At 40.1% G+C, this 27,897-nt stretch overlaps 1 protein-coding gene across 4 annotated transcripts in view; it reads left to right on the top strand.

Annotated features, from left to right (window-relative positions):
• The window catches only part of KIAA1549 (KIAA1549 ortholog), a 115,851-nt gene that overhangs the window by 49,064 nt on the left and 38,890 nt on the right, over positions 1–27,897 (top strand). For all 4 annotated transcript variants that reach the window (XM_085049578.1, XM_085049577.1, XM_085049580.1 and 1 more), the window contains exons 2-8: positions 4,199–6,868; positions 8,336–8,424; positions 14,074–14,251; positions 15,745–15,872; positions 17,263–17,446; positions 22,504–22,563; positions 25,063–25,208. In XM_085049578.1, coding sequence (XP_084905704.1) covers positions 4,199–6,868; positions 8,336–8,424; positions 14,074–14,251; positions 15,745–15,872; positions 17,263–17,446; positions 22,504–22,563; positions 25,063–25,208 — 3,455 coding nt within the window. The remainder of the gene's footprint in view (positions 1–4,198; positions 6,869–8,335; positions 8,425–14,073; positions 14,252–15,744; positions 15,873–17,262; positions 17,447–22,503; positions 22,564–25,062; positions 25,209–27,897) is intronic.

Here is a 27,897-nt window from a genome sequence, read left to right as displayed (position 1 = left end):
GGAACTGTATAAATTTTTTGCAATGACCTAATGCATACAAGCTCTTTGGTGGAAGCTGAACTAAATGCTGTTAAATAAATTAGGAAGTTATTAAGTGTTAAGCTGTAGGAGGAAGAGTTATGATTTTTTTTTTCAGATACATTTGCATCTATCATTCTTTCTACCCTTGGGTGGTCTCTAGTCCTATGCTGCATTCAGCTTCTTACTTTCCATTTCTTGAAGAAAAAGTTAAAATATATGTTATTAAAAGCTTCTAGTAAATGGGATATGCTACTCCATCCCATAATCAGGGAGCTGGTTAAGTAGTGAATATTCCTAGTGAGCTCATAGCTTTAATTTTAATGATTTGGGAGCTGCTGTTATGTGGTTAATTAGGAATGTTACCATAATATTTGGAATGTATGTAGTATTGATTGCCTTTCTACCTAAAATGCATCAATGGGCAGCAATTGAAGAGCAATTTTTCTCTTTACCTAAAAAAATAAAGCTACTAAGATGTAATTTTGTTGGTCATGTTAGTACCCAGAAGGTTTTTTGTAAGCAATACATGTTTTGAACTGTGTTGCTGCTAGTCTGCTGGCATTTTCTGTTGTTTGCAAACTTTATTAGCCATTACTTAATTTATCAAAAATAATAGAATGAAAATTGCTAGTTCTGTTCTTAAGGTTTAATTTTTATTTCAACTAAAGATTTACTGTGTTTATTGTTATGCCTGTACCTGTCTATAATTTAACATCTTGATAATACAGAAAACTACTGCTTTTTTTTTATTTTTTTTTTTAGTAAATACTGGGAATTGTGGTAGTGTACAATTGCCATAGCTTAGTAGCAGAGTGCAGAAAAGTGATGCAACTTTCTTGAAGTCACATGAGACATCAGTGGCAGAGGTGATCCTGCATTTAAAAAATACATGAACATATATTTGTTATAAATAAAATATAAAATCATATGAAGATTATTATCTATTATTACAAATATATATTTGAAACATCCTTTTTTTTCTTTATTACAGGTTATAGAACAGACATTACTTTTTAGCACTGCAGCTACAGGAAGGATGCAATCTGCATCCCTCTAATTGCTTTCTGGAAAAATGACTAGTCTAGTTCCTGGTTTCTGAACACGTGTAGATTTCTGGCAAGCAGACGTGGTATATTTTTGTCACCAAAGAAGTCTGGGGACTGCAGCAGTCCTTTGCTGTAGTCATGAGAAAGTGCTGTCCTTCCCGAATCCACACAAGTCTGCAGCAGCCTTAGCAGGGTACGGCTGTGCTTCTGTAAATACTCATTTGGCAGTTACAGGGGTTGCTCTGTTCGTGACAGGTTTCATTACTTGTGAATTGTTTATGACTCCTACCCGTTTTGGGGGCAGCAGGAGCAGCCTTGGTCACCCCGAGGCCACCTGCAGATTTCCTATGTCATCACTCCTCCCGTGTCCAAATGTCATTGTCTGAGCTGAGGCATTGTACTGGTGCCATCTGTGACTCCTGTGGCCCCTGCCACTAGTCTGTCCTTGCCCTTGCTGTAGCTTGGGATCACAGCTTTGTTCCCTAAGCTATCTATTCTTTTCCATAATGTTATGGCAGAGTTTTCTTGTCTGTTGTGAGCCTCACCGTTGCCTCTGAATGGAGCAGAGCAGACCCGTCAGCCGCCGGTGACAGCTGTGCAAACAAACAAGGCAGCGCTGATACTCATCAATAGCTTTGTGCAGCCGTGGCATTGAGATGTGCAGAACATGTGCAGCCTGTCTGCTTCCTTTGTCCCACCGCGCAGCCAGATCGGCCACTCCGCGCTGATGAGGCCGATTGTCGCGCCGTGCTGTGCCTTCTCCTCCTTCCCTTTTTTCCCTTTTGCTTTTCCTGCCTCTTTGTGGGCTGTCTGGCTGCTCCCAAACACATCTGCCACGCGTCCCATCTGCTCTGCCGGAGAGGCACGCTCGGTTCTGACAAGCGCTATTCAAGTGGTGCACTGTTCTGTGGAGCTGGCAGAAAACACTAATTTGTATTATTAATGGCGTATCGCTGATGCTCCCTGCTTCTAAAACACTAAGCAAAGTAAACAGTGGGGAATGTCGACTCGTGAACTTGCTGGTGAGTTTTCTCAAAAGCCTACATGCGGAGGTGAATTTTTCCCATTTCACTTTCCTTAGGTAACACTCTTACCTTCTCTTAGAGCTTGTAACTTTTTAAAGACACAATGTGTCTTCACACACATTGAAATGAATGATTCATTTCAGAATTTGTGTTCTTTCCTGTTACCATGTTTGTCTGCAACGTGGAATTCACAAGGGTTAGGTGTCCTAAGTGTGACCAAGGTGGGCAGGATTTCACAGGGCTGGCTAAAAGGAACTGTGCATGCATGCAGGGAGAGAAGTGATTCATTTTGACAGTGTTTCATAGCCTTGTAAGTCTTTTCCCGTAGTAACTCCCTGCTTACTCAAAATGTCACAAATAGAAAAGTAAAGGTTGGAAGCGTAAGTCAGAGAAAGGAGTGAGGCCAGGGAGGCTTCTAGCAGTGAAAAAAACTGTTGAACAACTTTTGGTCAGCTAGCAGAGCTGGATCAGGGTACATTTTGGTTCTGTGCTTCTTAGAAACTGCTTTGTCTGGTACTGATGTTAACTCCATGTGAAAGCTGTTATTCCATGGTGGCTGCACTGTTCTGCACTGTGTCGTGTTCAAGCATCTGACCTCTGGTGAAGAGGTTGAGGATGGACTTGTTTACTTGTCTTACATGGCTTTTACAAGAGTGTTTCTTTTTTCTTCACCTGAGAGCATTGTAAGGAAGCATATTTTGTCATCATACCCCAACTAAGCATCATAACGCTGGTAATGCCTACAGTGAGTTTCAGGGGGAAGAAATGGATTGGGACTGCTTGAGAGAAAAGTATCTGTTGTGCTGCAAAACATTACAGACAGAATCTGGGGGGAAAAAATGATTTGATCAAGCACTCATTTGGTTAGGTGTGATTAATAGTACAGGTATTGACTCTGACCATTAATTCTCATAATTGTGATTTTCACATCAGTGCCTTCAAAATTTATCAAGTTGGTGTGTCAGCACTTGAGAAGTTGTGACCAGGAGTTTATTTAGCAAACAGACCAGGGAGAAGAGAATAAGTACAGCAGTTTATCACCTCTGGAAAGTGGTGTTAGACAGTGGGAAACAGATAGGTGAGCTATTCCTGCAAGACTTTCCATGTGTTCCTGAGTTCAAGGCATCCTCTAACGGGTTACAGATGTAGTTGCAGCTGAGCTGTGTTCTGTATCATTTGTCCAGCACTCTGTACTGTGCATGCTTGTTTTTATTTCAGCTGGTCCCTGGTGGTTTAAACTGGATGCAATTCCTGCCCCCCAGCCTTGTGAGTGTGTGTTCCCAGTAGGTTCCAGCAGCACTGCCTAGACATTCTGATATGAAAACAGGATGATCAGGTGTGATAGGTAACTTAAGGATGAGCCCTTTGTGTGTGCCTTGAACGCTATTCTGCAGCAGTCTTCTGTGTTTTCAGCTCTGAATGCTGTTAATCCAGTCTTGGCATTTCAGAAAAGTATTCAAGCAGTAATCAACCTTTCTCTGCCAAACTCATCTGTGGTTGGAAAAGCTTATATACAGATCTCTGTAAGCCGAGAATACTTTTGTGAGAGAGGAGAATATTTTGTTTGCTGAAGTATGTGGTGACTTCTCAGGTTTTTCTCATTTGTGTTTAAACCTGGTCATTACTACTTAAACTCTGCAAACTGGAGGAGTGAAAACGTTTTATAAAGAGAGCAGTCCTGTAGGGGGCTGTGAACAAAGATGGCAATTGTGTAATAAAGCAATTTGTTACTGACTGCTAACAGGCCAGGCTTCAGATGAGTGTTGGACAATGTAAACATAACATGTTACAGACATGTCATAACATGTTAGCCAATTCTTGTCATTGATACCAGGTTCACATTTGCCTTATGAAAAAGGGAACCCCTCTTCATCTCTTGTGTCACTCATTTCTGATATGAAAGGGGGGGTCTGGTCCATGAAACAGAGTAGGTCTTCTAGTGACATTAATGTTAGGAAATAATAAAACCTGAGGAAATGAAGTGAATTGAATTCTGGGCAGTTGTCTCCAGAAATACTCTCTGTGCGGTTTGCTAATAGCAATCTTATTACTTGTGCTCATCTGTTGTGTTTTGGTTTTTGTTTTTCTCTCTTCCTCTTGATTTAGATGAGAGATCCTTGGAACAGCAGAATTTTTCCTTTTTCTCAACGGACTTAAAGGTGCATGAAAGCATATCAGGCAGCAGGACACAAACAGCCTTAGCAAAAAGTACTTTGGAGTCCCAAGAAAGTAATTTGCTTCAAACAGTTTTATCATCAGTTACAACTTCCTTTGATGGGACTTTGCTTAGCCAAGAAGAAACAGCCAGGATTTCAGCAGGGAGAAGTACGCCGTTGGTGGATGTCTCTGTAACGAGCAATGAGGCATTCCTAAGTGATGATGAATTTATTAGCTCCTTTTCAAAGGCACAGTGGACTCCTCCAGTGAAGTCTTTTGCAGTTTTAACAGATCATCACTCAGTTAATACAGTAGAGCCATCAAGAGAAATGTTAGAAACTGTGTTGCTAACACCTTCATTATCTGTCCTTTCTTCACCGTATGATATCTCAGAAACAGCACAGCAGAAGACTCCGTTGAGCACTGTCCCTGAGCACAGCCACACTCTTACAGAACTAAAGCCTTTTGTACCAGATCATGAAATGCTAACACCAAGCAGAGAGTTGCTGTCATACCCTCCAAATACAGCTGTTCCTTTCACTTCCATCCCTTCAGAGACAGGAGTTGCGGCACAGGAAAACATTAATGCAAGTCTAACAGCTCTGCCTGTTGGGGATGCCTCAGAAGGGTTGCCTCTTCATCTCAAGCTGCTGGGTGAAGCCAGCCCTGGGAGCCCTGATGCCACAGCACCACGTGCAGACCTGTATGGTGATGTTTACACCCACGTGAGTAGCAGGGCAGCAGAATCTCCCAGTCAAAGGACTGATCCCACTCCAAGCACTCCCTGGGCTGTGCCAGCTCCAGCAGCCAGTGCTGAGCCTGCTTTTTCTCCTATTAGTCTTCCACTTGTGTCTTTCCCTCTTGATTCAGCTGCCATTTCTGTGAACTCTAATGCAGTTCTTAATGCCAGCCTGTTTACACGTGAATTCTCCACTACAGCACCAAATTTGCCTGCTGGTTCAGAAATACCAAGTCAATCAGAGCTTGTCAGTGAGCTCAAGAGTCCAGTGCCTTTCACGAGATCATACAGTTACTGTCTGTATTGTGACTCAGTTTCACTTCTGCCAGAAGCAGGCTTTTCCCCAGAACATGACATGGGCTCAGGCGATGATGTTGAAACTTTGTCCATCAAAGCCTCTGAAGTACAAGGAGTAACTCTAATTACAACTATAATTACTGACGGGTATGAATTAGAGGAACCTACACCTGAGATTTTTGATACTTCTTTTCCATCAAGACCAGTTGTTTCACTTTCTTCAAGATTTGCAGAAATCCCTGATTCAAGTATGTTTTTATTAAGCACTACAGACACTAGAACACCTATGACAATATCTCCTTCCTACCATCAGCTCCCTGGGGAAACGTCACTGAACATCGCTGTTTCCGAGACCCTCCCTGTTCTGGAAACAATTTCAATGACTCCAAGCACTCGTGTAGAACTTCCTGGTGCCACCACTGTTCTGTTGGACTCTACCATCATCCCAAGTGAGCCAGTACCATCATTTGCAATCAGTCGGACAGCCTTGCTGGAATTGCCAGAATTAATGCCATCAGAATCTGTGTTTTTGCTTGGCAAGACATCTACAAGGGAGGAACTGTCATTAAATATTTCAGATTTTCCATCCAGTCTTCTATCAACACCATTTCTTGTTGAATCTAGCTACTTGTCTTTATCATCGACCATGCTAAATTCTTACTCTGTCATGCAGAGTGATTTATTAACACTCTTACCTCAGACCTTGTTGACAGGGACATCAGTACTTTCTGAGGATGTTACCAGCTGGGACTTAGCTACCATTGTCAGCTCTGCCACTGACACCGAGGTTTCTCAGTCACGTCTTGGCCAAACATCATACTTTTATTCAGATGCATCATCCCTTCCAGGTGCACAGGTTCCTGAAATAACGCCATCATCAGAGTTTCACTCAGAGTCATCTGTGTTTCTGGAAGCATCCTCGGTACTGCCAGTGGGCTCTGAAGTTGTGTTTACCTCAGCTGCCACAGGAGCTACCTCTCAGCTGGAGCCTTCACTCTCCACCTCTCCCTCTGTGGTTCCCACCCTGGTGCTGCCCACTCCTGACACCCAGTCTGTTACCAGCAGCATCTCGCTCAGTGAAACAAATCTGATCTCTTCGTTTACTACCTTTCCAGCAACTCCTGTCTTAAATGTATCTTCGTCTCTACTTTCAACTGCTCTGGGTTCTGATGAGGATATTGGTGCTACAGTTAACCCCACGCTGCTTTTAACATCTGGCAGCCAGGGCAGTGCTCCCACAGACCCCGACAGCCTCACCTCTGAAGCCACCACCATCAGTGTGATGTCCTTTCCTACAGCATCTCTGCCTGTCACCTCGCTGTTTGCTCCCACACAACCTCCTCCGACTGCCAGCCCTCCCCCTGGATATGAAGTTCCATCAGGAAGCAGTGTAACTGCTGGTGCTGATGAATCAGCTCCTGCCACCACTGTCACCAGTGCTACAGACCCGGGGATATCCTCCTCCACCCCTCTGGGGACCACTACTCCATCTGAAGTGGTGGTTGTAACTTCTGCCGTGGCTACTACCAGGCAGCCCTATGTGTGTGACATCACTGTTCCTGACCCTTACTTAGTCACTGCAGGTAAGATATTCCCAGCATTTTCATCTTGTTTTTATGGAAGCCACTGTAATGTGACCCCCTGGCTAAACTGCAGATTTGGAATTAGCTAAGTGAACCTTTCCAAGAAACACGGTGTAAATTTAGACAAAGAGCTGTAAAAGCATCGATTTATCATTTACTGTTCAAAATACTTGAACAAAGTCCATTGAGACAGCAAGTTACAAATACATTACACTGCACAGAGAATGAAATTGTCTTCTAGAATTGCTGATGCATATGTACAAATGTGCTGAGTTAGGGGCTGCTTTATCATTTCATCAGCTGTAAATGAATGTTACTGTCATGGTACTGTTCTGCCAAACTGTTACATGTTCTGACTGAGTAAGTTTCTCCTTTCAGTTGTTGCTGCTGTTTGTAAAAAAAAACACCTGCATGTGAGGTAATGTTGTAAGAGGAAAATTGGTTTAAAAAAAGTTTGGTTTTTGCTACCATTTTTATAATTTTACCTTACTAGCTTATGTTTGTATTTTGCCTCCTCCCATACTTACTTTCAATTGGATTTGGTGTGTTTGTAACCAGAAAAAGTGACATTAGTGTGTTTCAAAATTAATTGTCTAGCATCTGTGTTTGCTTTTCTGGTGTTTTTCTGCCTCTTCCTAGCTTGTTAACAAAACAATACCAGCAAACTAATCCAGGGCAGCTGCAGAAGTGCTGCATTTTCATGGTGAGCAATATATTTTACCCTTAAGATTTAGTTGTAAGAAATAAAGCAGAGTGAGCATAATCTCATCTTCCAGACATGTAGGTGATCTGGCTATGCTAGTGATGAGGAAGACTCTTTTAAAATGTGTAATTTGAGTAGTTTTGTAGGCAGGTTACTGATGGAAAGTGAGTGCAGGATGACAACATGACACTTTTCAGTTGTTTGCCTAATCCACAGTCACAGTGTCAAGTGTGGCTGTAAGAGACATGACATCCATTGGGATGTGGGGATTCTTAAGCTCTTTCTTACAGTTTGGAAATCCCTTTCATTAATTAATGTCATGTTTGGTTATTTTTTATTTAAGAGAAAAGTAGATGCATGTTTTCTGTGGTTTTTTTCTGACCTTATCTGCATTCCATGCCTACAAAGCTTTTAACTGTGTTGTGACAGCAGACTCATTCACAAGTCAGACTGAATATGCTGCTACTTTCCCATTTGAATGCCTCAGTGGCTCTTTAAAAGCTTCTTTTATTAGAATGCTGAAGACACTAGATATGGAAAATCAAAACAAGAGAAGGAAAATAAACTCAGTACCCTAAACTTTACAGTCACTTTTTAGGATACAGTCACACCTTTACCCATGTCCTTGTCGTTCATTTTACCTGTTTGATGCAGTTAATCTCACTGCCTGCTTTTTCATGCATTGCACAATTGAAAATGCAGCTTTGAATCAAAACCCAAGAGGTGAAGCTAAAATGTATTTTCTGGCTGACATTAATTTCTAGTGCTGGCCCGAAGAGCTGTTCTACGAAATGTCAGTGAATCCATCAGAGAAGTGCTCAGAGTTCAGTTCAGGAGATCAGTAGAGCTAGAGGTAAGTGGTATGAAGAGTGTGCAAGTACTGTTTGATCAATGTAATGCAATAGTGGGTTTAGTTCACTAGCTAAAGTAGTAATTCAGACAGTCCATAGGTAATGTATCAGAGAGACCTTTATTTTAACTTAAATGTTAGTCATGTTTTGGTTGGGTTTTTTTGATGTGAATGTGATGTAAAAGTTTTTACTTTTAGAATGCCATCATTTGCTAGGACAGACCTTTCTTGGTTTTGCCAGAGGTGAGCAAGCAGTGTCCAGACTCTACTGCTCACCTCCTTTGGCTGGTGAATTGAAACTGAAGAACTTTTACCCTTCAGAATACCTGCTAAGCAGTTCTGTATGTTCTGCTAGCTGATTATATACTTAGGACTTCAAACAAAACAAAACTTTCTGCACAGCCTTGTGCTATTTTATGTTATAAGTGAGGCTATCAACACTTGCAGGGGAGGTGGTAGAATTCCAAATACCTGATTTGGCAGATGAAAAAGGCAGGGGGGAAAAGATCAGGTGTGCAATAGTAAGTTGTTATTTTTATGCCTTCAGGTAGGTGTAACTCCTGTCCTTTCCCCCCTCACCGGAATAGTTGTACTCTTGGGATTTTCTGAAAGTTTTTCCTGCTTTGATATTCGAGGAATCATCTTTGAACAATATTTCAATATGGTTTTCTAACTTCCAAGGGATCATCTGGTTGAGATGAGGGTTAGAGGCTCTGTTCCCCACCTCTGTCTCAAACCCTCTGTCTGAGAGGAAAAGACTCTAGGGGTAGTTTGGGGGTACCTTTGTTGTATAATCAGATATTTCAGTGGTGGGGACAAAAGGAAATACTTCAGTGGAATTACTGGTGTAGATGAGGTTCAGCTGCACTTGCAGTTTTGCATTTCTGTATTCATCTACTTATCATAGCTCAGCACCACATTATTTTTTCTGAGTCAGTGATCTCATTTTCATTATGCAGTTAACTCAAGTAGCAGTTTGAATGTTGAACATAACTAGCATTTCTCCATGCACAGAATCCCTTGGTTCCTTTGACTTTGGCATCTCTCATAATGCTGCATTCAGTAAATAAACAGCTCCTGTCTGATGTTTGAGGTTGTACATCTCTACCACTCAGTCAAGATGGGAATGTTATAAATTCCTGCCAAGCTCCAGCTGCAGTGAGCTGCCTCTGTAAATTAAGTGTAGTTTATGTCCCTTAAGCAATACTTGCTCACGAGCTATTTAGATTTTTTATATATGAGATTTTTCTTCTGGTTTTGAATTATACCTTCAGATTTTGCAAACTGGAATGCTCAAGAAGTCAGGTGTTCTTAATGATAGAATCACATTTCATTTTCTGTGACCTAACAGCTCAGTAATATGGTAGCACTTACCTTCTTAATATTAACAGCAGTAAGACAAAATCCATTGATAAATATTTGGAAGTTAATTGGAACAAACATTTGATGTCTTTCTTTGTATTTTTCCCTTTAAATTCATGCCTTTCATGCCTACTATTGCCTTCTAAAGTTCTCAGTAGGAGAAGCTTCTAACAAGTCCTAAGGCTTCTCAGAAGTAACTGTTTTTATAAATAATGCAGCAAGTCCAGCTTCATTCTTTTGAAAACCTTTTTTATCAAAAGGAGAGACATCTTTGCTGAATCAGTTTTGCTTATTTTATGCTAGAATGCATCTATCATATGGGGTTTGCACTAAAAATAATCACTAGCAAATGTCTTCACCTCTGTGGAATACTAACAAAACTTGTTTTGAAAAAGAGCTGTCTGTGATAGCAGTGTGTTGAGTGGTGATGTAATGCAACATTTTAAACAGAATTTGTCTATCTTGCTAAACTTAATTAATCAAACAGAGCTGATTTTTGTTAGTCAAGAGTACCTAGAAACCATGTGTGTGTTTGCAGCTTACAGTAAAGATGTGCACTTCTCTCAGCTGCTTTTTTACTGTGTCTCTTATTACAGCTCACAGATGTGCCCTTGCTCTGATGTAATGTCCAGTAAATCAGGAGACAGTCTAGTTAAACTGAACTTTGTAGTAATGTATGTTTTAAAAATAAAATCCATGGCAGTGATGGCTATAACTGCTGCTCACTTTAAATAGGAAGCAAGTTTAACAGTGAAAGGAGAATTAAAACATTTTTTTTCTATTGAAACTTTGGTCTCATTTCAAACATTGTGAGTTGTTGAAGTGGGAAAAAAGAGGAGGCAGAATCCTGCCAAATGAAAAAAACTTTTGTCAATTTTTTCTTAGAAAAAAATCCTTACAGCAAAGTGAGAATAACCAAAAATTTCAAAGTTTTTTCCAGTTGATCTCACCGTGTTGCATCTGCAAAAGAATAAGACCCCATTGTCTCACTAAGAGTAATTCTAGTAAACTTTCTGTAATGTAAAGCTTATGACACTTGGGTAAGATCTGTTAGACACTGTTCTCTTGACTTGACTTGCACTGGGGTGTGAAATAAAATAGTGTTGGCAGAGACTCACTGCCAGGACCCCTGGTGCCATTAAGTTCATGCCAACAGGAAAAGGGGTTTTGCCAGCCTCATTTATGCCTGGAAATTTTCTCATGCATTTTACCATTTTTACCTTAGCCACTTCATTGTTGTATTTAACATGGTTTTGGGGGTGTGTTCTTAACCTCCTGGTTCCTACAATCCCAAATCAGTGAACTCTGCCTCCAAAGCAAGGAGTTCCTTTCACTGCCAGGTAAATTGCTTTTTTCAAAGATGCCACCTTGTGGACTTGCACTGCTGCTTCCCTGCTGCTGAAGTTCTGCCTGGTACTGCTGAGGTGTGTAATGTAAAACCAGGGAGAACTATTGCCTCAGGATCCTAAAGTGCGCAGGAGCAGAAGCTTTATTTCATTTTTAAGACCTGTGAGCCTTTGTAGTCCATCTTCAGGAAGTTAAACACCCTCTGCAGGCTCTTTATAGGATTTCTTAATAAGGTGGTGGTGAGGAAATAGTTGTTGATGCTTTCTGCCAGATGTTTACACAGCATAATGCAGTGGAGTGTAGGTGTGGGTTAGGTTGTGGGAAAGGTGCTTCTGATCAAGTAGTTTAGCTCTCAATAATCAATAGCAAATGCTTAGGAAACATCATAAGGGACAGAGAAAGGGTACAGTGATGCCTTTCCTAGACACTCTTCTAGTCTCTAGTGAACTGTGATTTAAAAATTTTCTGTACTGGACTTGCTTCTCTTGTGAGGGTAGCTTGGAATGAGTTAGGTTGTGTCCTGGAAACAGCAGAGCTGGCTTAGTCATTGCACTTTGGGATAGCTTAACTTGAGGTGTTGTGGGAGTTCTCTGCTCCTACTAAAGCTTTCTGCTTTTGCAGCAGGAATGGCTCCAAAGTGCACATGGCGTTTTGTGTGCTTCTCTGGCTTTCTGGCCCAAGGTGTTAAAGTAAAAAAAAAAAAAATTGTACTTTTTAATATAAGAAATCTGTGCTTGTGTACTTCAGTAGTGACACTCTAAGATGGGATGGTTGACCTACCTAATTTGTTAGCATCTAGCTGTCCTGGCAGTGGAGGTGAAACTTCAAGAGAGGGTTGGATGGATGGCTGGGTGTGTGAACCATTAGAGCTCTGCTGAGAGCAGCTATTCTCATTCATGAATCATGAATCCAGAGTCAGGAGCTGTGCTCATCTATCCTAGATAGCTTTGGAAACTTCTCCGTGAATTAGCTTGTAGACAGCATTATGCTGTCATGGGTCTGTTATTTCTGTCATATGGATTAGTCTGTAGAGAGCTAGTTCTAGACAGCCCTGCAATATCTCAAGCAGAAATAGCTATTGTTTTGACTTGTAATGGTTCTAATCTGCCTACCTCAAAATTACCGTTAAAAGTGGATTATTTTGGATGTCCATTCTGGAGCTGCTGTTGCTTTTGTGATGCAGTGAAGTACAGAAGGGAAGCAGTGTTAGCTGTTAAGCCAAAAAAGTTAATTCCAGGTAGGGCTGCTTTCCTGGAGCCTGAGGTGCAGCACAACCAGCCAGAGATGGAGGCAGCTTAGCTGGTTATCAGAGGTTTGTTTTCATGTCTGAAATACCCAACTCGAGTGCAGAAGTATATGCTGGCTGCAGTTGCCTCTCTTCCTCAGTATATATGCTTTAGAAATCACCAGCAAATTGTCACTGAGATTTGTAATTCTAATTCCTCTTTTTCTTGCCTGTTGAGTAGTCTCATTTGCAAGTAATGGGCAACTTTCTTTTGGCATGTGTTACCCATTTTAACTGCTGTTTCCATTTGACAAACTGAGGCTGCAGAGATTATTTCATCATGAGATAAAAGAATAAAATTTCAGATAAGGGGAACTGAAAAGAGCTGTGCACATTATTCATATCAAACAAATTTTGAGTTTTATGGATCTACAGACATTTAAAATAAAAGTTGGATGTTGCATATATTTGTAGGCTAAGAAGGAAGAAAGGCATAATAAGCAGCATAGATTATTTTTCTCATTTCCTTCTGCTGCTGAGGTGGTTTCTTCTGGTGAGGATGAGCTCTCTGAAATACATGGTTTTCAGAGGACAGGAAAGAGCTGTTTGCTGTGTCATCTCAACAGCAGTTGCCATCACTTTACACTACTGCAGAAATACCAATCAGGAACATGTAGGTCACAGTTTTAGTGGCACTGTGCTTTTCTGTCAGGGTGACCCTGAAGGTGAAGTTATCTAACACATCCCTTCACCAGCATGGCATCTGCAAGGTGCTGGCAGCTCTGCAGCTAAGAGCTCCTCGTTTATCAGAAACTTTGGCTCTCTGGTTTACATCATTTATCTCTGAGGCCATCATGTCGGACATCCCAAAATACTTCTGAAGTGTGACTGCCACAGGCAAATAAAGCAAACTGAGGGGTAAACCAAAAAGGAAGAAAATAATGGTGGGGAAACAGGTGTTCTTGATATTGAGAGAGTTTCTCTGAAGGAGGGAAGACACTGCAATATGTTTAAATAAATCAAAACCTTCAGTTTGTTCTTACTTAGATGACTGAGAAATGGTGGATAAGAGTGTCTGCGTGGTTCAAGGTTTATATTTAACTTGCAATCTCATTTCTTTTACATGATGTCTAAGGCTCCTCAGGGTTTTTAAGAAGACTCAAAGTCAGGACATGAATTGGAAGATAAGAATTGTAATGTGGTAACTGTGTTGAAATAAGCAGATAGAAGTGTTCCCTGGAAGAAAGTTTATTGAGTGTGAAACTTATATCCAAAAAACATAGGTTATGTGTATTTTACTCCTTGAATGCCATGTATGAATGGTATAGGATGCATTCACTATGCAGTGTATGACTGAAATGCAGAAGCTATGCAAGCAGTTCAGTAAGTGAACAGGAATGTTGTATGGGAAATGTTATATACACCAGGGGAATGCAGGCGAGGGGGAGTGCTAAGATGTGGGGATGTGATAAATCAAGAAGTGGTGAGATTGGTGTTTTGTACTGAAGAGATTCCAGTGGGTGCACCTGGCACAGGGAGTTGCCTCTCTGATGCACTGCAGCAGAGGCTTCAATGCTCTTAGAAAAATAAAGATTGCATTTTCCTACCTCTTGGTGAGGTGTCTTTGAACCGCATGAGACTGCAGGTATAAAATGTTGCCAAATTTAACGTTGAGGTGTTTGGGTTTTTTTAATTCCTGACTTTTAATTTTTTTGTAGGTGTATAAAATTTCCCCCAAATTTGCTTTCCTGGTGACATCTGGTCCTTTTGTTTACACGGCAATAGCTGTCATAAACGTGCTTGTGAACAGCAGTCTTCTTCGTGGTGAGACCCCCATGATCCTCTCCCTGCACCCTTCTTTCACTGTGCCAGACAACAGATTCCAGGTTCAGACAGGTGAGTTCTTCCTGACACATGGGGGGAAAGGTAGTTTTGTATTGATTCACACTTCTTCACTTGTGCTGCAAGGTTGAGTCAAAACCCTGTGTTCTATTGTCAGTCTTAATTCTTCTTGCTAGTGACATAATTTACAGGTCCGTGGCAGAGAGGTGATAAATTGTAAACAGTTAACCCCATCATTTCATGATTTTTTTTTCAGGAATTTTTTTTTTGGTAGATTGCAAAATAAATTTGCTCTTCTTGCTTCTAAAGGTGAGAAGAGAAAAAAAAATCGTGAAACATTTATTCATAAAATCACAGTGCAGCTACTTTGTAATGCTCGTGTCAATTTCAGATTAAATTGATGTTAAAAGCTACCTTTTTGTGGTGTCGTGATGTAGGAGAATTGGTGAGCTGGAGGATTGATTGCTCATGTATAGTGTGAGCAGGAGGATTGCTGATGTACTATTCATGTATGGCAGTTGTATTGCAGCACTTTATGCAAAGTTTATGATTACTAATAATCTAAACCAAAACAGTACCCATCTGATAGATTTTGAGAGTCAGTGTTGTCATTTAAAATCTTCTTTGGGCTCTGTTTGCATGATAAAACTGCCTGCCTCGTTGGTTGACTGTTTATGAGGTAGTGACAGGGACTGAGCATGCAGGCAGAGTTAATAAATGTCAACATGGTACTTTTGTTCAGGTATGTTTTGTGTGTTGTTTGTGCTCTGTTAATAATTGTATGGCGAGACATCACTTTAATTGTGCAGGTGTGGTGTCATTTCCCACTGCTTAACATGGTTATAGAGAAAGACAGTAGATGTATTTTTGGGGTGTGAACCTTGAATAACATTGCTATTAGGGTCTGTAAGCTAACCATAGCATTTCTTTGGGTAAGGCTGTATTTGGAAATCCACAGTGTGCTTGTAGTTAAGGTCTGTGTGCCTGAACACGTTCCTCTACACTCACTCTTTCCCTCTTGTGCTCTTTCCTTTTCTCTTCTGAACTTCATTTATCTACATTTAAAAGATAGCTTACTAAGTGTTTTGAAAGTATTAGACCAATACTAATGTGCACTAATGGACCCAATATGTAGTCTTCTAGACGAGCTAAATACTGTATTTCAGGCTACAAGAAAGCTTTTTTTCCTGAAGATTTTAATGGATTGGTTGGGTACTAAGGATTTCAGTGTGGCCAATTCAGTGGTCAAGTCAGGTGAAGTCAGCCACATGTATATAGTGAAGGTTTTTTAGTATTCAAGAGGAAACAGTGTTTTGTCACTAGTATCTTTCAGAAATCTAATTACTGCTCCAGCCAATATTGTGAGTGGAGAATTTACTGCAGCAACACCAAATGTATTTTCACTATATTTTTAGCTGATGTTTCGCTGAATGTGTCCTAAACTTCATGAAAAATGAAGATTATAGCCCTGTGAGTTCTGTTGCTTGTTTTGTTCTCTCTCATGGAAATACTTTTCTGTAGGAATGATGTTTGCCCTTTGCTTTCAGTGCTTCAGTTCGTACCTCGAAATGTGGATATTGGGTTCTGCAACTTCAGCCAGCGCATTGAGAAAGGGCTGACAATGGCATTCCTGGAGGTGAACAAACACCAGGAGTCCTACAACTTCACTGTGCAGGTAAGAAGATGAGCATGTTTTCTGTCTTTCCTTTTTTCCCCCTCACCTTTGGTTGTTCTGTGTTTCATGCAGACAGTAAAGTGTTCCCTGGCTGTCACTTGCAGTCTAGATCATGTAGCACTATGAGGCTTTGTCATGAAGGCAGTTGGTTTTTTCCCCTACAAAATAATATGGTACCACATATCTGCCTGTTTACAAGCTTTTTTTAAAAAACAATCCAAGATGATGATTTATATTATTGAATATGATAGGGTTTATAATTTTTCAGATAAAAACCGTTCCAACCCTTACCAAAGTCACTCCCATCATAGTTTACTATAAAAGAAGAAGGTGTGGTTATAAAACTTTTGTTGGAAGAAAACTTTCAGGTCTCACTGTCATGCTGGAGACCCTGTTAGGGAATATAGGGGTTGTATGACTGCCATCCTGTGAGCAAACATGCTGGTTGCTTCTAGAAATACTCATAGTATATGATGTCTGTGACAGCTGCTGCTGGAACTTCACTCATGAAAGGTATTGCATGTGTGCAGAGCACTGCATCACACAGCAGAGCTTAGAACTCCTTGCAAAGTCAGTAATTCCATTTAATAGGACCAACTCCCTCTTCTAAGTTCTCAATTTTAATCTAACTTTGTTGTAATTCCAAAATCAGTAGAAATTTTATGTTGTTTTACTGACACCATAAATACCCATCTGTGGTATGCTAAAATAAAATCAGGAAGAAAAATTACATAAATTTGATGGTACATAAGGTACTATGTAGTACATACAGAAGAGTGCTCAGAACTTTAAACACAATGACACAATGTCACTGCATAGAGTGAAGATAGAACATGGAAAACAATTTCTTGGACTATCAGCTTAGCCAATTTATTTTAAATGCCTCTTTTTATCTGGAAGAGGTTTACCTACATGGACACAGTTGCTGTCTAAATTGGTGCCGCAAAAAGGCTTCTAACCAGTGGTGGGTTTTGGCTGTGCATGCTGCAGGAGATTTTAACCAAGAGAACATCTATTTTCAGAACATTTTTTTACCATAATCCCTTTCTTCTGTTGCATGCAGTTTGGCATTCATCTAAGGCTTATTTGCAACTAGTTCTATTTTGCTGACTGTCTTGCTAGGTGGGTTTTTTTCATAGTTTCCTGGGCTGTAGCTTTCAGATCATTCTGGATTATGACTGACCATAAAGGATAACTCTTTGAAGAGGAATTCACATGTAACTTTGCCTCTTCTGAGACTCAGCTGGCTGAACCAATCTGGAACAGATGTTCCTCTGTCTTGATGTGAATTGCCCCCCTCTTCATATTAGAGGGAAAAAAAGTCTGTCAAGGAAGGGATGGAAATCATAAATATGATTTTGCTGACCCTGCTTCAATACTGTCTTTTCAGATACTGAACATAACTCTGAGCAGGCCTGGGATGGCATTTCGACAGGGCCCTGTGAGCATTGTTTTTGCCATCCGCGATAAATCCGGTTTTCTAAACGGCTCTGAAGTCAGTGAGCAGCTCAGGAACTTGTCTGTGGTGGAATTCAGCTTCTATCTGGGCTTTCCTGTGCAGCAGATTGCTGAACGTGAGTATTTGCTGTTACCCAATCCTGCAAAATACTTTTGTGTAGTTTCTCCTCTCTGTTCAATTTTTAAGTAATGTGCATAAGTGATAATGCAGCTTCAGGTACTTAACTTATATCATGAGTTCTGCAGAGCAAATCTGTGCTCCTTTCTGCTCATATTTTAGTGTTTCAGCAACTCTCTGCTTTTGTCATCATACTTTCCTTTTGTGCTGGGTCAGTTGTGCTTAACCTGGCTTCGTTAGTCCACTGGTCTTAGTCCAGATTAAAAAAAAAAAAGGAAAATCACTTGGATCAGTATTGCTATGAAATGCAGTCCAAGGTGTGTCTCTGTGGTTATGTCTACAGAGGCTTTTGCTAATTCTCAGCAGGGTTTACTGCTTTCAGGGTTGTGCTGCACTTAACTATGTCTCTGACTTCTAGAAAGCCTGGAACACTGGCTATGTAAGCTGATATTTGCCCATATATTCTGAATTAATTTGTCCATGTTGTCTATTATGTTTGAAGTCATTACCTCTCTCACTTTTATGTACATTGGCACTGCAGGTCATTTTTTTGAGACATTTGAGTGCCAGTGGAGCCCTGTGGTCACTCACATGTCAGTTAGAAAGCCAGGCAAAGTAGAATGAGTGAAGAGGTCAGGATTTTTGGGATCTATGAGATCTTCCCAAAGATTGCAATGTAGAAAACATGAGGATTTGGTGAATATGTGTCCCAAACTAAGGAACATCCTGTCACCATTTGACTTGCTTGCTGTTGGAGAAACTCATATTTACTGTAGATTGAGCCCATTGCACATTTGGGTTGGAACTGGTCTGGTTTGGTCTCAGGAGTGCTTTGATGGGCACTGCAGGCACTGTTCTGGAATTCCAGCCATGGTCCTATTTGATAAGTTGGCAAAGTGGGAACATCGTTTCTCATGTAACTACAGCTCTGGGTGTTTCTGTCAGCCAGCACAGAAATGATGAATGTAGTTCAAATGCTTTTATCAGTGAGACAACCACAGCCAGTTATTTTTAGCTGTTTCTACAGTTTCTTGCACTGCTGCTGTGACTGTATTTTGAGCCTAAGGGGTTTTAGATCTTCAGTATTCAGAGCCAAAAATCCTGTCCAAAGGCTCAGCAGCATTGGGCAGACCGTTCTTGAAACATCTTATTCAACAGACTGTTGAGGGTGACCGACAGCCAGATTCTCAAAGCTACTTTGGCAGGGAAATACCTCAATATTTTTGTTTTCTATGCCCTGAACTCTGCATTCCTGCTTTGCCTTGCTCTACAGAGCAGTAGTAGCAGGGAAGGTGTTACAACATCTTAGACTGATATAGCTGCTTTGGTGTGTGCAAATTAATATGCAACCCTCTGCTTTCAGTGTGACTTTTTCTAGGAATGTTGGATATTTACATATAAACAATCTATCTGTGTTAGTGTTTATATGTAAATATGGAATGTTCCATGCCATGCTGTTCTGTGCCATTTGAACCATAGTTTCAGGCATGCTAACACTTCATACTCTTGGTGGTGACTTTTCTTTTTCTCTTAAGACTCTGTGTATGATTTCATACATTTTGAAGTTGCATCTGAAGAAAAAGAAATTAGGTGAGCTGAGTGTCAGGGCTCAACTCCCAGCTTTAGAGGTTGAAGTTGATCATACCCAGGAAAAGCTACTTGTGCATCTTGACATTAAGTGAGACCTTGACATCAATATCCCAAATATGAGCCTTGTTGGAAAGAATATATTTGCTCCCTGCTGCTTGTTCACTTTGCATTGCCTTTCACACACTGTCCTCTCACTGTTTTTATTCACATTTAGAGTATGTCCTGTTTATACTTCTGTGTGGTTTGTCCCTGAGCAGTATATCATTAACACCAGGAATTCTTTATCAGCTTTTTCCCCACTCATGTAGAGTCAGGATCAGGAGTGAAAGTTGTTTGACAGATCCTGTTCTTTGCAGGAATAGGGCTGTCAAAATGGCCAAACTTGGAAACTTCCAGACTTTCTTCTCACAAGACTTCTAGGTGACTTCAGCAACAGGCTTGTATTCAAATGTCCAGTTTACACCTTTCCCATGCTTATTTTTCTTTGTCCACCTTAAAGCTCATGTTTAAGAATATAAATTGGTTAGGTGGTCATGAGCTACATGTCAAGAGAAAGAAACCCAAGGCTAATCACAGGGTTTGGGTGCTAGTTCTTTAAAAATAATAGGAAATTATATATTTGGTGTCTCTTTATGGCTGGCATATTTCTTGGAAGACAGACAAAGGCTAGCAGTGGAGTAAATGGCAATATTTGCCTTCATGAACTTACCCTTAATAAAGCTCTTTGTTTTTATTAGGACTTGGAAGTAGAGAGAGTTGCCTTGGGACTTGCTATTTTTTCAGTGCTAAGTAGCACTTTGATGCATATCATCTATTTTGGCTGTCCTGGAGATGTTGCAAGGCCAATAGGATAAATATAAAATCGTATGATACAGTCCAAGGACTGCAGAAATATTTGGCAATTTTTTTCTGGGTGGATTTTGGATCAGACTTCGAACAGTCACAGTGCATTGCTATTGCTCACCCCCCAGTATTTGCATGGAATACTATTCTTCAGTTAATGCCTTCTCTCCATGCTTTCTACTACTGTTCTCATTTATCAAAATGAGAACAGTCAGCAGGATACTGGTTCTGCTTGGTCCCACACATCTGCAGGAGAGTCAGAAATCCTTGGAGCACCTGGCAGTGGCCACAGTGCCTGAGTGATGTGCTTTAGGCTGCTGTCAGTAGGACTCTGGCTGACCAGATGACCCTTTGCCTTTTCATTCAGCACCCAATCGATGCTGTTACCCTATGTGGTGCTCCAGGGCTGCGTGTTAGAACCTTCTAATGATGCCAGCATCTACTTCATTAATGCATCCATAGTCATTAGCAGACCAGCTGCAATCTAGCTAATAATTGCATTTAGTCTATCCGGCTTCCCCCTCGGAATAACAACCAGTCAGTGCTGTTTGTAATTGTTAGTTCCAGAGGACGTTAGGAATCTTGCAAATATGATCTTGCTGCAGTGAGACCCTTGAGTGACCTGTGGTGTAAAGGTTGGAACCTGGATTTGCTGATTTCTGACACTTTTTCAGCATTCTTTGCCAGGTTTTAGAACCCAGCCTTGGTTGGCAGTGATCATCACAGCATATCTTCCTTTCCAAACTCAAGATTTTCTGCTCAAGTTGGTTTATTTTTAAGTTGCGTTAATTCCGTGAAAAGTTTAAGTGAATAGTCACCCAGCAATTTGCATGAATTAAATCGTTTTCAAGTACTAATTAGGAAGAGTGTGAAGAGCGCATTAAGTATTGAAGCAAAACATGATTTTGGTTTAAAAGAAGAAAAAACTCACAACTGCCAGCAGTTCAAAGCATTGCGGTCACTGGAAGGTTTTTGATTTCCTTATCATGCTCTTCCCATGCTTTGGGAAACAACAGAATCAGTTTTTAGTTTAGTTCATGCTTTTTCTGTTCAGATTCCATTTCTAAATTGAAGTAAACAATTGCATGGCTGGAGTAAACAGAATTTCAATCTAAAAGCTCCAATCAGAAGAATCGAGTAGCAGAATGCCAAAAATAAATGTGTGTGTTTAAATGGACTGTGAGGTGCTTTTTGGTTGTCTGAGAATTTTGGAAATTTGTTACATCCTGATCACTTGTATAGAGGGCCAGTGTTTCCTTTTCAGAAAAAAAGTTCTAATACCCATCTGAATGGGTAAGTAAGTCACAGAGTTCCTCTCAAGTGGTCATCTTCAAGCTAGTGATGCTATTATTGAAATAAAGGTGGAAAAACCAAATTTCCTTTTTTTTTCCCCAGTGGGAGTTAGTTCTAAATCTGTGAAAATAAAAGGTAATACGTAACTGATTATTCTTTTGCCTTTACCTCAACAAAAAAAAAAAATTCCCAAGTTTATTAAGGGGCAAAAGAATCAGCTTTTAGGTACACAGACAGAGGACAGCTTGCTTGCCTGCAAATTATTGCATCAATAAATTAGAAAAAATTTAATTTTCTACTTCTCTGAAACATGGAGTAGTGGCAAAGTACTCCACAACTGTAGACATCTTTATTCTAAATTGATCCAGCATGGGCCAGGTCATTTAATTGTTATGTGCTGCATTCTTTCTGTCCATGAAATGGCTTAAAAATTAACCTTTGCATAATGCTTAGCAAACTGCATCTGGATTAAATATTTTGAGAAAGTTAAGACCATTCCTTTTCCTTATTGCCATAGTGAAGCTTAAGACTTCCCTTGAGGAAACTGTTGGCCCAACCCCCATCTTCACTTCTTTCCCAACATGTCTTTACTGCTCTCCAGTGGAAACCTTGGGAAAAATCTTACCCATACTATAGTCAGTAGAAAAAGACTTCTTTTTTCCTTGCTGAGGCAAGGATTTCACTCAGGAGCAGAGCTGTTTTGGAAAAATTTAGAAATTAAGGAAGCTTGAAGCCACCAAGCCAAACACAAAAGCCATGAGGTTTGTCTGCAGTATTATTTCCACATGCAGTTATTGGTGGATTTTGTAAAAATAGAAACTGTCGAGGTGGTGTTTTTTTTAATGCTTCCCCCTGCACAAGTCTGGGGCACAAATCATATGTGTTTAGTTCTCTGCCTTACATTTATTGTTTCCTCATAGTTTCTGCCTCAGAGAAGGTCTTATTTTCATCCTGAGACACTCACAAGTTCCCTCACTGCCCTTTGAGCAGGAGTCTGATCCTACAGCTAGCTCAGAAAGAGTCACAATCCAGACAGTGAGCTTTGAAATTTCTGGGAGCAATGACCTCTGTGCAGCAGCTCCAAGTCTTCCATGTAATAAATCTGACTGTTCCAGTTAGCTTCTTTTTGTCAGAGCCACAGTGGGCACAGTGTGTTGGGAGCACTTCCCTTGCCATTGTGTCTGCATGGCCTCGGGAGCAGCAATGCATCTGTGTAAATAAGATGCTTGCTGACACTATCAATTATGTAGCGGCTTCTGGTTTGGTGTATGTTGTTTATAATGCTGTTCTTACGGATGTTTTTCCTCCATTCTGTTTTTTTTCCTTCAGCCTTTCATTATCCTAAGCTTAATGTGTCCCAGTTGATGAAATCTTCCTGGGTGAGAACAGGTATGTACAGTCTCTGTGAGTAACTGCAATTAGTTTTGTTAGTGGGGTAAGTAGCCTGCATAAATATCGATAGCTTAGGGGTGCTGCATTTTTATGAGGTAATAACATGTCTGAGCTGAATAAATTCTAAATCCAAAGGCCCAGTGACCTGGAATATCTGGAAAATATAAATCCCTGGTCTAGAATTAACTGCTGCAGTTCCTTGATGATGCACACAAAGCACTTTTTGTCTATAAGGCAGTTCATTCTTGGTGAAACAACTGACTGCCAGGCATGAAGTGTCTACTCTGCATATTGTCAATATGCCATATTGATTTTTAGGTAACTATTTTGTTTTAAGTGAAAATTAAAATTGTATTTGTATGACACTTTCTACCAAAACATGCCTGGAATAAAGCAGAGTGAAAATAGATTAATTCTGAGTACATGAAAGAGTTTCATCACATTTCATTGATCTCTCCTGATGCATTCACAGAAGATCCCTCCCACCCAAGTCTTCTGAGTGTTTTATCCTGTAATTTACAGATGTGGTTGAGCTGTCGCATTTAGGTGCTCAAAGGCTGATGAGGTTGCCTGCCTGCTGTGGGTCTTACCTGCTGCTTTAAGCCTGACCAGTGAGGAGGATGTGCCTACCAAACTTTTTTTAGATGCCCCACTGGATACACTTTTGTCTTCCTACAACTTTTACCACCTGTAGTTCATCTGTTGTATAGAGTTGCTCTTTTTTCCAGGTTTCCCTGTCTCGCCTCACCAGCCACCCCTTTACTCTTTAAGCAGGAAACCAAATTGCACCTTAATTTCTGAAGCCCACATGGTTTGTTTTAGAGAGGGAAGATTTAGAATTTCAGATAATGCTCACTGATGCGGGAGAAGCTCCTGTGTGATCCAGTGACATCCTTCCTTAGAGATTTATGTTGGATTTTTTAGCTCCACCTGCTCCCTCTCTTGCTCAGCCTTAGGTTTGTCCCTTGCTGCTGAAAATTCCCTTAGCTCCTGCCATAAAAAAGGGGTTTTTCCAGCTCTGAAATCACATCCCTTTGGCTTCTGATAACCTTCCTGCCTGTAAGATTTTGAAAGCCAATTGCAGCAGCTTTTGTTTTTTTTTTCTGTAGAGGAATTTTTTACTGTCTCAGTTCTTGCAGGATTCTGGGAAGAGCTAAGACTTTGGCTGGGTCAGTCCTTCCAGTCAGTGCATTGTATTGTAAGGGTAATGAATCATGGCATACCAAGATGATAGAATCTATGCATGTAAAGGTTTTTAATATCAAATTACCCAGATATATGTGTACGTATCCCAATAGTCATAAAATGCTGGGGTATGCAGTGTTCTCCCTCTGTTGTAGAATACAATTCATGCTATTAAACATAATTCATTGATACTGAAATCCAATACACAGGCAAGAGCAGTTTTCGGTGTATATAATATCCTTAGGTCACTGTCTATTTTGCTATTTAATTCTGAGATACTTAGTCTATGATTTAATTTAGAAGACAGATGCTGTTGATCTCAGTGAGAAATCATGAAAATGTTTCCTTTTTCTGACATCTGCAGTGAAAAGCTTTAAATTGAAAAAGTGCCTTCAATATATTAGTTTTAAAAATGAAAAAGTTAAAATGATAATTAATTGATTTGATTTAATTGGTGGCTTTTTATTAAGTGCCACAATGTAAAAAACAAATATGGGAACGCAAAAAAAGGGGCTTTGAAAAACTATAAATAATTTTAGTGGAAGGGAATTAAAACTGAATTTATTTCTTGCAGTCAGCAGTGAGTAGGATTGCTCAGTTGGGTGATTTGAATGACTATTGCTCCATTCACTCCACTTTAACTGGATGCCATCTTGCCAGCAAAGATCCACCCTTTTTTTCAGCTTCCCTCAGGGATTCCTCCCAGCATCAGCTGCCCCAGTGACCCAGGCTACCTGGTTGCCAAGTGAGCAGGGCTGTAACCCACTTTTTTTTGTGCTGTGATTGGCATATTTGTTAATCTTAGCAAGGGAAGTTGCACTTGAATACACAGCTTTATTCATGCATTGCTGTTCTACTTTTTCTCCATGACTCTGAACCCTTGCCCTCCTCATTTCCACCCCTGGATCACTTCTGATCACAGCACTTTGACTGCAGTTAGTTGAAGCAGACAATTTAGACTAAGCTTTCTCTTTAAGTAGTTTTTAAACCATTCACTGAATGCTCATCGTTTTATGCATTTTTTAAATGGAAATAGTTTCCTTGTTATCCTGGGTCTGTCTAGCCTGGTTAAGGCTAGAATTTTTTTCCCCCCAAATTACATATTTTGACTTTTTCCCACAGAATGTCTTCCTTTTCCAGGATGTTACCTCCAGCTGAACAAGGCAGAATTCCCCTATAAATACAGGTGCTCTCAAATTTGTCATGAGCTGTCACAGGGCAACTCAAAGCTTGTAAATGAAGTTGAGGAGAAGGCACTGGAAAGTCTTACTAATAAATCTGTTTTCTTGGCTTGCCTTGTGTGCAATGCAGTTCTCCTGGGTGTTGTGGACCAGCGGATTCAGGAGGAGGTGTTCAGAGCTGAGATGGAAAGGAAACTCGCTCACCTGTTCAACGAGGCTCTGGTCAGAGGGAGGATTTGGAGGCGAGCCAGCTTTGCAGGCAGCAACATCGTGCAGGTATTGAGAGCTCAGAGTCAGAGGGTGAACAATAAAGGGTGATAAATTACTGAGTAAGTTAACCTGGTTTGGGTTTTGAGTTGGGAAATACAACTCAAAAGTACAAGTCACGTTTAGCTAGTTGGTACTTGTGTTCTGCACCTAAAAATATGGTTCTTCTTGTCTTTCAGGCTGAACATAACAAATGCAAATAACTGATCATTTTAAGTGCCTGCTTAAACTTTCTGATGGCTTCTTAGAAACTATGTTGAAAATTATTTTACCAACATCCTATTTTTAAAAATGCTCTTATCTAGCTTGGCTTACATGAGGTGCCTAGCAGAAGGAATAGGATGATCATCTGAAAACAAAAGTAAAAAATCAATCTGCTGGGACAGCTACTTCACAGCTCTCTGGCAGTGGTGTAGAAATACAAAAGAGAATTGTGTGCAGTTTGATGCAGCAGTAGAGTAGTATATTCTACCCCTTAACTTCTTATTTGTCACACTACTCCTGGTCACAGGCTTGGATTTCAGGTATAAATGATTAATCATGCTAAATTTTGCACACATAGCAACTTTTGCTGTCTGGATTCCAGTGCTGTTTTAGAGTTTTGTCAGAAGTGGATTTCTTCACATAAAGTCCAGGAAGACTTGGATATTTAATTCAAAGTTTAAAATTCTCGTCTGTTCTTTCTAGTCAGTACAACAATCTGTGAGCCAAAGTACTTTTTAATGGCTTATCTTCTTAAAAATTACCTTTTCCAGCTAATTCATTGACAGTTGGTTTACCTCCCAGATGCCCTTTTTGTATTTCAGACCTATTGTCTTTATTTAATTTAATCCTCCAGTTTTTGCTACCACTTAAATTTCCAGATGTTGGGATATTCTTACTGCTGTTTTCTTGTCTCAGAAACATCTGTTTCAGTAATAGAGATTTTATTTTATTTTTCTTCTGTACAGCTTTGAATTGCTGCAAATAGGTGTCTACTTCAGATCTTCTATTCCCAGCACCTCTTATTGCACTTTGTTCATTATGCCTTTGTCCTCCCTTTGCATATAAATTAAACAAATATTCCTTATGTTGCTAGCAAAGATACTATAGCCTATAAAATGTGTGTGTTTAGATTACAGGTTTATGATTTTAGGTAACAAAGCTCAGGTAATGTATTTTTTCATGCACAAAGTTATGGGCACTTCCTTTTTAGATAAAGAGTAGTGTTTTGGAAAGTGAAAATCCAGCTGAGGATCTTGTCCATGGGCATCTCTTATAAAACTCTTACTGTTGTTAATTCTGTTCCTCACAGCCCTGTTGATAAGCTCTGTTTGTAGTGTGTTGGATATGTGCATCTGTTTGTGTCTTCTGGGAGAGCTAATAATGTTTCTTGTGCTTTATATTCAGATTTTCCCATATATATTTCTTGCACACAAGATATGCTCTGATAGTAGAGCACAATGAAGTGAAAATAAGAACAAAAGCATTGGATAGTTTTCCTAACAGAACATGCATATATCTATTGAAGACTAGACTCACATTTCACTTGTGTTGTGACCCTATAGACCAGAGTTTTTCCTGAGGTGAAAGATATTTATAGTGTATTGAAATGTGACATTTCTAAGCTCTGTGGAAAATCAGGACTGCAGGTCAGGAGGTGAAGCAATTATTTGTGAATGTTACTGCAGGCATATTAGTTTCCTTTCACATGCCCAGGAAATAGAAGTGATACCTTGTGAGGTTTAGATTTCATTTCTAAAGGCATGTGTTAGTACCTAGGAATGTTAAAAATTATGCTTTAAACCTAGACACTCTAAGAGCTTTGGAGGATACCCAAATAGCAGGCTTTTCCCTCCTGTTTGACTGTCTGTGCTGTTAACAGGTGGCACTCCATGATAAAAAGAGAAAAAAGCCTATTCTGTACAAAAGCCCCTCTGAAGCCTCACACCTGGATGTTACACTTGTGATAGTTCCACTGATTTTTGTGTGACGTTGTGTTAATGTTTTAAACAGAGTAAGTCATACATATATTCAATATGCATCTTCTCTTGCTGCAGATTTGAAGGCACATGCTTAATGTAGTTTGCATTGCATCTGCAGAGATCTGTGCTGTATTTTGTCAATAGCTTGCTGTAATAACTCCATTCTCATTACATTTTTTAGGAATTAAATGGCTTGATTGTCGTTTAAAAATACACCAACAGCTAATTAAAAAAAAAAATTAATTTGCCTTCATTTCAATGTGCTTGGTCCTTTGAACCTAATAGAAAGTGAAAAGATTATCCTAGTAAATGATAAGAAGAGCAGTGCTCTGATTTAAAGAACATGTTAGGAAGTGTTTTAGTTGCAATGTGTGTGAGGAAGTAGCAGCTAGGAGGGAATGTAATGACTGAATTGAGCTTTTCATTAAGGCAGAGGTTCTTTTCTTGTTTTTCTGCTGACAGCTTATGTGTGTCTCCGTCTGTCTGAAGCAAGCCTGTGTTGCTGAGAGTTTTTAGGTTTATTAATAAAGCCCTTGGGTGCTGCTGGTGCTTCACCTTTCCCTCTGAGGCTTTTGGCCACCCTGGGCAGCAAGTGGCTCCTCTGTCAGATTGCTCACAGCCTGTTCCACCTCTGTGTGCCCAAACCACAGAACACCTTGAGTTAACTGCCCAGACACTAAAATTCTGCTTCTAATAACACAGAAAAATAATATTTTTCGATTATTTTGTTTTCC

Source organism: Lichenostomus cassidix, chromosome 1Ab (assembly GCF_008360975.1).
Source record: "Lichenostomus cassidix isolate B80296 chromosome 1Ab, HeHo_3.0, whole genome shotgun sequence".
Taxonomy (NCBI): domain Eukaryota; kingdom Metazoa; phylum Chordata; class Aves; order Passeriformes; family Meliphagidae; genus Lichenostomus; species Lichenostomus cassidix.
Note: the sequence above shows the minus strand (reverse complement) of the source record. Positions and strands in the feature narration are given on the sequence as shown.